Source organism: Terrapene carolina, unplaced genomic scaffold (assembly GCF_002925995.2).
Source record: "Terrapene carolina triunguis isolate 2854851 unplaced genomic scaffold, T_m_triunguis-2.0 Scaffold261, whole genome shotgun sequence".
NCBI classification, from domain to species: domain Eukaryota; kingdom Metazoa; phylum Chordata; order Testudines; family Emydidae; genus Terrapene; species Terrapene triunguis.
In genome coordinates this window covers 1255155-1265423 of record NW_020664612.1, presented here as the reverse complement: position 1 = coordinate 1265423, position 10269 = coordinate 1255155, and the positions used below count along the sequence as shown (strand labels likewise).

At 48.2% G+C, this 10269-nt stretch overlaps 1 protein-coding gene across 1 annotated transcript in view; it reads right to left on the bottom strand.

Moving 5' to 3' along the window:
• LOC112121873 (ras-related and estrogen-regulated growth inhibitor-like) overlaps positions 1–9891 on the bottom strand; it is a 21490-nt gene extending 11599 nt beyond the window's left edge. Inside the window, exon 1 of the mRNA XM_026657655.1 lies at positions 9741–9891. Coding sequence (XP_026513440.1) covers positions 9741–9837 — 97 coding nt within the window. The 5' untranslated portion in view covers positions 9838–9891. The remainder of the gene's footprint in view (positions 1–9740) is intronic.
• Between the last annotated feature and the right edge of the window lie 378 nt (positions 9892–10269).

Sequence of the window (10269 nt, the reverse complement as noted above, 5' to 3'; positions counted from 1 at the left end):
GCCAAGCTTCCCTCCTCCCCTGCTTCTTCCCCCAGCGTGGCGCTTTCCGCCCCCTCCGCCCCTCCTCCTCTCACCGGCAGGCAGCGTGCCATTCAGAATCGGCACGCGTGCCGTAGGTTGCCGACCCCTGATCTATACCTAGAGTAAAAAAGGGGGGTACAGTGGGCAGCTAGACTAGGGGTCATTAAGGGTACAGTAGAAAAAATGCCCATTTAGGGTGGGATTTTCAGAAGCACTCAGCATTGGCCTAGCATTGCTCCCAGTGACTCCAAGGGAGATCTAGCTAGACAGCTTTTACACTGAATCTCTATTTTACTAGTTCCAGGGTGCCTGATAAATGCAGTGACAAGTAAACGGCTCCCCAGAAATCTCAGAGAACAGGAGAGGAGGTTCTTAGGGATTGGTTTGCAGATGGGAGTGAAGGGGTGTGTTGTCATGATTTCAATGCAAGAGTTTTCCAGGTGCAGGACATCACATCACCGGGAGGGAAGCTCTGATGAGGGAAGACAAGGTGTGAGCTAATCACAGATTATAGTCAAACTAATGGCTGTGTGACAGGTTACCAGAAACATTAAAAGTTAATACATCAAGGCTGAGTATCAAGGTAAAGAACTAGCAGTTTACTGAACATCTCCAGCTTGGCTGAAGGTCTACACAAAAGCATCAAAGTCCCATATGGCCCTGTCCTAGCATGCACTGTGGCTGGACTCTGGGCTGGCTCTATTTCAGCTGCTCTGGAGTCCTGTTCTGGAATACAGAGGAGATCCTGCTTTGACAGCTTATCCATGGTAATGGAGAGGTTGAGGACAAGTTCAAAGTGCTGGGAAGGAGGTATTTCAGAGACACAGCCAGTTGGTAATTAGTGGAGTCCCAGAAATGCCTTACTAAGGATGCAACAAGATGAGGTCAGGGTTCACGCTGATAGGGGAAAGCTGCTGGTGGTGGGTAAGGTTAAAGAAATCAGTTGAATACTCCACAGGGGAGGCCAAGAACAGAAAAGTGAGGTTCACTGGTTCATTGTTTAGCAGGGAACAGAAGAGCAGATAGAATAGAAACCTGAACATCAGGGTGGAGAGACAATATGATGCAGGGTGGAGGGCTTCCCTTCTGCCAGGAGCTGGAAACCACTGAGAGGGCACGGGAGGAGGAATCTACATGCCACGTTACACACAAGAACTTAGCAAAGCACATGCCCATGTGGAAGAAATGATCGTGATTGTGTGCTTTATGGGTAATGAGGGAGGACGCACAAAGTGGAGGTTCAAGAAGTATTGACTTGCTACTAGCTGTACAAATACAGAGAGTTCAGCACAGAAACACAGACAGCCAGAGGCAGAAGGTATAGAAAGTTAAGTGGGACACTAGAGACTCGCTCCATCTGGGAAAGGATAATTACCAGGGCACTAAGGTCAAGAATGTAGGTGGTGTAGTGGACACAGGCAGCCATGCAGAGGAGGTGGGTGGGGTCTTGTTGGTGAAAGAAGGCGGCGGTTAAAGCACGGATGGAGCAGAAACTGTGTGCTCCAGCCATTAGGGAATACAGTTAGACAGATTTCCCACGGTGAAAGAGCCACATGAATCAGGAATTATGGGTCACTGAACCAGAAAGAACAATGCAGCTGGGAAGTGACTGAGCAAACACAAAAAGGATTTTTAAATGGCCCTGATTCTACCTTGTCTGGACTCAGAGAGAAATAAGGGTCTGCTCCTGCTCCCATACTATTCAATGGCAACACTCCCATTGGTTTCAATGGAACAGGAGCGTGCCCTAAAAGTTGGGCACACATCATACCGCGCTCAGAACACCAACAACATTCCAGCTGATAAGGAAGGAGCCATGCTGGAGCTCTTGGGAGGGAAAAGGGTTTCACTTTATCCAGGGATGAGAAATGGACTCCTGCTTTGAAACAATAAAGTGCACTAGAGCAGTGGTTCGCAACCTTTTCTGAGTCCACTGCACTAGGGAACTTTTAGTGTGTAGCAGCAGGGTCCACATGGACACAGTGCGCAGCCGGTTAGTGCAACATAGATTTGCACCCCAGGTTGCCATGAATTGAGCGTTCGTTTAGACAAGCCCTTATTCTATCAGTCCATTTTACTTTGAATACTCTATGCAGACACCTGCATTAAAAATTGTTCAGTTTGCATTGGATGGACCTATTATTTTTCCAGGACTCTAGTCCATATATCAGGACACTTAGGAAGTTGCTTCTAAAGATCTTAGTTAAGTATTTTTGCAAATCACACTGGACTTCCATACTATAGGGCAGTGTTTCCCAAACTTGGGATGTCGCTTGTGTAGGGAAAGCCCCTGGCAGGCCAGGCCGGTTTGTTTACCTGTCGCGTGCGCAGGTCCGGCCGATCACGGCTCCCACTGGCCGCGGTTCGCTGCTCCAGGCCAATGGGAGCTGCTGGAAGCAGCGCGGGCCACGGCCCTTGGCCTGGAGCAGCAAACCGCGGCCACTGGGAGCCGCGATCGGCCAAACCTGTGGACGGGGCAGGTAAACAAACCGGCCTGGCCTGCCAGGGGCTTTCCCTACACAAGCGGCATCCCAAGTTTGGGAAACACTGCTATAGGGAATTTTTGAAATAAAGTACTTGCTTTACCTGTTCTGGACTTTACATCAAACACAATCACCAGTATTGTGTATGAGGCTACCCACATAAGTAAATTTCTTAACAGTTTTCCAAGCAGATAAAATAATTGGTATGTAAATTAATTTTCATAATTTGGGTCTTCGATTTATTGATAAGACGCATTTTCTTGGCACAATTTGCAAGATCATTTCTCTTTTGCTACTAGGGTTTCCACTTTCCAGAAAAAAGCGGGACATCCAAACCATTTCATCCAGGACAGTTACCTCAAATGAGGGACAATCCTGGAAAAACTGGGACAGGTGACAACACAACTTATAGATTTCCCAGGAAAACTACCTCAAAAGAGGGACGATTCTGGGAAAGCCTGGACAGGTGGCAATCCTATTTGCTGCATATCTTCAATTATTTTATTTATAAGACAGATACAATCTGCCAAGTCTACAACTCAAATCTCACCACCTATCCATGCAATGCCTGTTTCCATACTGAGAGTCTATCACATCACAAAATCAATAGTGACTCCAAACCAGATGGCGGATAAGATGCAATGTCGCCTTACACCAGCATGAACTGTAAACCAGCCTGTTAGTCCCTGGTATATCTTTACTATGCAGTAAGTGTTCTGATACACATTTTTAATAATTTTAATAACACAAGTTTATGGAATCCCCAGAAAAGTTATCTGCCACAATGACTCTCTCATTTATTAAATAATAAGGGGAAAAATCCAAGGAGTCTTACAGGTCTCTAGTTTCATTTTCCCTGCGTTGTAATTATTGACGAGACACACAATACGCAGAAATACACTGTAGCTTAATAAAACTGCCCAACAGGGCTCGCTAAGAGCTGGATCCTGCAGTGGGTATTTATTTTCATCTTTAAGGACATTATTGATTTGTCAGAGAAAGGGTAAGACAGCGGAACAAATCAAACCTGATTCCTAGGAAGCACCTGATACTGTAGCACGCTCTAGGCAGTCTCCCAAAGCTGCAACACACGGTACTTTATTAAGATGGAGAACCAATTAAATTGATTAAAAATTGGCTTGGGTACAAGAGCACAACAGACGTTGCCAATACAAGGAAGTGGATGAGGGCAGAGAGGCGTGACAACATTAAGACCTTTTTTGTTCATCTTGTACATAAGTGACCTTTCAGAGAGGGGGGTTTAAAAAGTGGGCAAGGTCACACTTTAGATTAAGGTTCCATTTATAAATGGTTAATAAATTATTCACAGATGTTTTAATAAATTGTTAACTGATTGCTATAGAAACCAATAGGTTGCTTGTAATGACACTTTACAACCATCTATAATGCCACCTACCAATGTGCATATAGCTCTCTATATCACGTTACTCAAGTCTGCTGCAACATGCTTCTGACATCTCTTAATCACTTATGAATCCTTTATAAACAGAACCTTCACGTGAAATATGACTGTGATTACACTGGCTAGTGTCAAAATTAGACAGCAGAAGATACGCGGCAGGGGGAGAGGGGGAAGCAAACACTCATTAAAGGATTTGGATATTCTGGATTTATAAGCTTTTACAGGTGACTTATGTCGTTCAATATCCAAACCTCTAAACTACAGATAAGCCTGAACCAAAGCTGCTCAACTTTGATGCTATTCGGATCCAGATGCAGCTGGTCCCTGCCACCCTTCCTGCAATGGCTTTGAACGTGGTTTTGTCCTGGTCACAGTGTTTTTGCTGCTAGCACTGACACCTGTTGAGGATTTCCAGTCAGCCACATCAAAGGATTGGCAGTTAAATTATTTTCAAGGAGTGGGTTACTTTCCTTCTGCAAATGTACCTTTCGCCATCTCTCAAGATTTTAATTGCTACTGCATGTGGAAGGGATTCACAGAGAGTGTCCCTGATAGCTCTCTAAACCTGACCTCTAATTTAACTGTCTGATTCCAAAAGGATCATTAACAGGACAATGCTGTCAAGTTACAAATCAGACTGCGGGAAAGGAGACGTGGAGCAGAGCTGATCGTAGCAGCACTTCAGATGATTGAAACCAAGGGGATTAAAAAAAAAAAAAAAAAAAAAAGAATCGAATTCATTTTTCATTTGCAGCGTTGTAGCCATGTTGATCCCAGGATATGGGAGACAAGGTGGGTGAGGTAATATCTTTTATTGGACCAGTTTCTGTTGGCGAACGAGACAAGCTTTTGAGCTATATAGGGCCGATGAAGAGCTCTGTGCAGCTTGAAAAGCCATCTCGTTCACCAACAGAAGCTGGTGCAATAAAAGATATTGCTTCACCCACCTTGTCTCTGGAATTCATTTTTCCTCATTTGTGGTGCCTGTTTAGCTTTTACATCTTTTTCAGTTTGGATAATGAAAACTACTCACTCTGGTTTTCATGCACTAACACAATGCGCCAATGTGCGAGTTAAAAACAATCCGGGGAACGTTTAAATCAAAACAAGAGAGGAAAGCATGGGACTCAGAGCCCTGGCTTCAAATCCCAGCACTGCTTTTTTTCCCGCTATGACCTAGGGCAAGTCACTGAGTCTGTGCCTCAGTTCCTTATCTGCAAAATGGGGATAATATTTCTTTTGTCTGTCTTGCCCATTTTTAGATTATAAAATATTCAGGGCACGGATGGTCTCTCAGTACAGCGCCTAGTACAATGAGGCCTAGATCTCAGCTGGGCCCTCAAAATGCTTCTGCAATACAAAAGTAAATAAATAATAATAATAATACATAGTCTACCTGAGCTGTCATCAAACATTTCTATGTTTTAACCCCCAAACACAGGGCAGTAGGTGATCTTACTTGTCGGTGAACACTGGGATATAAATATAACTGTGGAGCTCTGTTAATATGCTAGAACTGTGAAAGCTGAGAGTTGAACAACGGCATAGTCCAAAGTATGAATCAAGCACCAGAATTCACCTTCCAATAAGTATGAAATTCCGTCAGACTTCTAAGATTTGGCTTTGTCCAAGCAATGTTTCAAAATAACTATTCAAAGGCAAGCAATGGGAGACACTTCTCCCCTCACCCCCATGCCTACACTCTTTAGGGATGCTACCCAGCTAATTACTCACTCTTGTGACCTGTATTTTAAAGCTAAAAAGTAATCCAGATGTTAGTGTCATTGTGGAGACTGACTTATTTTAACATGCTATGGCAATAGCACAGTGTACAGACAAAAGCATCAGGAGTGAAGTCTAGACTTCACAGGGGATTTCACCCACTGGTGTAGCTGAACTGACACAGAGCCATAATGTAAACATGCAAAGCCACTAGAAGCCATAATTTGCACCAATACAGTTCACTCCCTACTTGAAACTGAGCTAAGCTACATCACTGCAAATCGTGGTTTATAGGCACAGCACTGGCTGTCTGCACTGGAAAGGTATGTCTACACTGCCACTGTGAGCAAGTCTCCTAGCCTGGGCAGACAGGCTTGTGTTAGTGAGCCTCGCGCAATCATGCTAGGAAAAGCAGTGTGGACGCTGCAGCACCAGCAGAGGCCTGCACTAGTCACCAGGGCTTGGCCCCAGCGGCAGGGTGGGTCCAAGCTCGGATAGTTAGTCCAAGCCTCCGCCAATGCCACAACCTCCACGCAGCTATTTTTACCATGTTTGTGCAAGCCTCAAGCCTGTGTACTCAGGCTGAGAGGTTCACTCCCAGCTGCAGTGTAGACATAATCTTGGTTTGCACTGCTGCTGCTAGGCAGGTGGCTGGCCAGTGATGGCTGCAATCAGGGCAAATCCTCAGTGCAGACAAGGCCAAAAGCCATTAACCTTTCAAGTGCATTAGTTCACTTTGAGCTTTTAAAATAAACAAAAAAATAAAACTCCACGGTCATTTTATAGATGGAAATAATTCTTTCTAGGATCAATTAAAATGGAAAACAGGAACCACCACCTTAATTATAACAAAGGGTGGCCTGAAATTCCCTGGCATCTGGTTAATCAAAACGTGTTCTCTCTGCAATGCTTTTCTCATATGTTATGGCTGATGAGTTATTAAAATGCATGAGAGAACCATATATGTTCAGCTTCGAGGTTATGATATTGACTAGCTGTTGGTTTGCGGGGTTTTCATACCAGCATTCTTCTGCATGAAACACAGTTCATGTGACTGTATCATTTACTGTTCCATCTGCTCTTCCCACTTCCAATTACTCAGTCCTGGCCAGGATACCACATGTAGGTCCTGATTCTACAAGCAGCTGGGCGCGGGAGGATCCCTGCACCTACGCAGAGTCCCAGCAGGCTCTGCCCACATGAAACTTGTGAGTTCAGGGCTTTTGACACTTAATACACCCATGTCAGAGCCATATTCAGGTGCTGTCTTTGTTGCAACTGTACCCCATACTAGGAGCTGCTGGCAGGATGTTTTCCTATGAGGGGTTCCCTCCAATTTGGTATTCATTCCTTTTCCTGGCTAAAATAGCCTATGGTGTTGACTTTTGAAACCTGCTGCAAAATCTGTCTATCTAGGAAGGTGTATGGGTGTGAGTATTTATTTGGTGGGAGGGGTTAAGATTTTACAGGAGCTGAAATGGAGGTGTTGTGATTTGCCTTCTTTTCTCTGTGGAGAAAGGCTGTTGCTTTGCAACTGCTGTTGGGTTTTTGTTTCTTGTCTTAGTTGGATTGCATTTTTAATTCTCTTTCCATAGCCCCTAGAGCCTGGGCTTGGTGATCTTTTCATGTTTATATGCCAAATTAAAAAAAAAATCATAAACCTAAATTAAAATGTTAACTTCAAGAGTTTATTTCACTTCCTTTTAAACAACGAAAAAAATGTGATTTTTTCATTGACATGAAAGGAAGGAATTCACCAGTTTACAAAGAAATACATTCAGTGGAAATGCACAACTAACAGAGCATCTGCAGCCAGTCTGTGTTGTGAACCAGACAGGGATACCATATCTGTAGATAGGTTTCAGAGTGGTAGCTGTGTTAGTCTGTATCAGCAAAAAGAACGAGGAGTCCTTGTGGGACCTTAGAGACTAACAAATTTATTTGAGCATAAGCTTTCATGGGCTACAGCCCACTTCATCGGATGCATGAGTATTTCTGGAGTGGGCAAATAAATGGTGGGGAAGTGTTCTTTAAAACTTGCCATCTCTCTCCCCTACCCCCAAATGACCACAATACTTTCCTGGAGTTTACTGTGGAAATTTGCATTTCAACCACCAACACCACTGCCCCCTATTAACAGAGATAAAGTATGACTAACAGAGTAAACTTGTATCTCCCATTATTAGTAGTATTACAGAAGCCCCTACAACAGGGGTGGGCAAACTATGGCCTGTGGGCCAGATTCAGCCCAAGAGCTGTTTTAAGCCGGCCCACAAGCCGCACCATGCAGCTCGGCCCCGCTCCAGCCAGGGCGCTGGGTCGGGGGCCGGACCATGTGGCTCAGCCCCACCCCGGCGCTCCAGCCGGGGCGCAGAGTCAAGGGCTGCACCACACCGCTCCTGAAAGCCGCGGCGTGGCCCCGCTCCAGCTCCTACGCGCTCCAATGGCCCCCTCCGGCGCTCCAATGGGAGCTGCAGGGGCAGTCCCTGTGGACAGGGCAGCGTGCAGAGCTGCCTGGCTGTGCCTCCGTGTAGGAGGCAGAGAGGGGACATGTCGCTGCTTCCGGGAGCCGCTTGAGGTAAGCGCCGCTCAGAGCCTGCACCCCTGAGCCTCTCCCCACGCCCCAACACCCTGCCCAAACCCTGATCCCCCTCCTTCTCTCCAAACCCCTCAATCGCAGCCCAGAGCACCCTCCTGCACCCCAAATCTCTCATCCACAGCCCCACCCCAGAGCCTGCACCCAACCCCAATTTTGTGAACGTTCATGGCCCGCCATACAATTTCTATTCCCCAATGTGGCCCTTGGGCCAAAAAGTTTGCCCACCCCTGCTCTACAGGATCTCAGCCCATTGTGCTAGGTGCTGTACAAACACATAGTAGAAGATGGTCTTTGCCGCCCCCCCCCGCCCCAGAATAGTTTACAATCTAAACAGACAAGACAGACAGATGCGGGTGGAGGAAAGCGAGTGACTTGTTTAAAGTCACAGCAGTTCAGCGATAGAACAAGGATTAGAAGAACCCAGGTCCCTGACTCCCAGACCAGTGCTCTATCTAGTAGACCACACTGCCTTTCAGTTCACAAACCGACCCAAACTTCAGCTTTAAAAAAGTCACTTAAAAGTGCAGTGTAAGTCATTCAACTTTTACCCCCCGCCCCCCAACCGTATAACTAAAGGATGTTAATAGCTTGCTTGCTTTAATTTACAAAATACAGGCAGGAAATTCAGAGTAACTGATGGAGTTTAAACCTGGCATTGACATTGTTTTCCCCAAAAGTGGCTTTCATATGGCTAGAAGATATAGGACACTGACTGAAAAGTCTAAGCCCAGCTGATCTACAAGGAGCATTTCTGCAGGCGGGTGGTGACATGAGCCAAAAATCCTTTGGGTACGATTCCCAGAAGCACTGAGCCCCCCGCAACTCCAACTGGAGTCAGTGGAAGCTCAGCACCTCCACCTATGAGAACTCTTGTGTTTATTGCCTCCAGTCCAGCAATCTCCAGTCCACTGTCCTTTGCAAAGGCGGATTTTAGAAGCCAGGACTACCTGCCTACCCCCTTACAGAGGCCGTTTCTTTTCCTGTTTCGGACGGCAGTGGGAAGCATCTGATCGGCAACATTTCAGGCGTGGGGGAAGTGATCTATTCACGCCCGCAGCGCACGTGTCTGCAGGGGAAGCCCATAACACACCTGCTGGGCTGGGCTGGGGCTTTGGCGGGAAGGTGTTGTGTAAAACATGAAGGGTGGGGTTACAAAGTGCACCCACTTGGCAAACCTGACAGCACCAGGGGTGGGGAAATCCCTGCTGGGGCGCCAGGGGGAGCCTGACTGCCCAGGGCCCCCGGGGGCGTTGATCTAAAGCCCGTGTCCGGCATCTCGGTCCATGCAGCCTCGCAGGCAGGGCGCTCGCGGCTGGACACAGTCAGCCCGGGGTGGACACGGGCAGCCTGAGCCGTTCCCCCGCCTGCTTCTCGCTTCCGCCGTCCGGCAAAGCCGGGAGGAAGCGGGGAAGTTGCCTGGCGAGGCGGCTGGGGCTGCCCTGCAGGGCGGAGGGTCAGAGGCCCCCGGGCGCACGACGGGCAGGGTCCCTACCTGTTTTGCCCACGGCGCCCTGTCCCAGCACCACCAGCCGCAGGGTCCGGGCTTGGCTCAGGCTCACGGAGCGCCGCAGGGGCCGCGAGAAGCTCATGCTGCCGCCTGCCGCCGGGGAAGGGACTCAGGGCGCTGCCCGCTCCATGCTCCGCGGCCGCCGCGCTCCGGCTCCGGCTTGCTCCAATCTGGCTCCCGGGCGCCCACAGTCTGCAGCAGGGGAGAAGAGAGCTCCGCCCAGGAGGGACGGGCCGGCCGCCAGCGCCCCCGACTCCTCCCGGGATCCCAGCCCGTCAGCGCCAGAGCAGAGCTAGTGCCCCTACCCAATTGCCAGGGGCCGGGATCTCCCCTCTCCCCAGCCGCTCCCCAATTCCCAGGGGATGGGGATCTCCCCTCTCCTCGGCCGGTCCCCAATCCCCAGGGGCCAGGATCTCCCCTCTCCCCAGCCTCTCCCCAATCCTGGGGGGCTGGGATCTCCCCAATCCCCAAGGGGTCGGGATCTCCACTCTCCCCAGCCACTCCCCAATCCCCA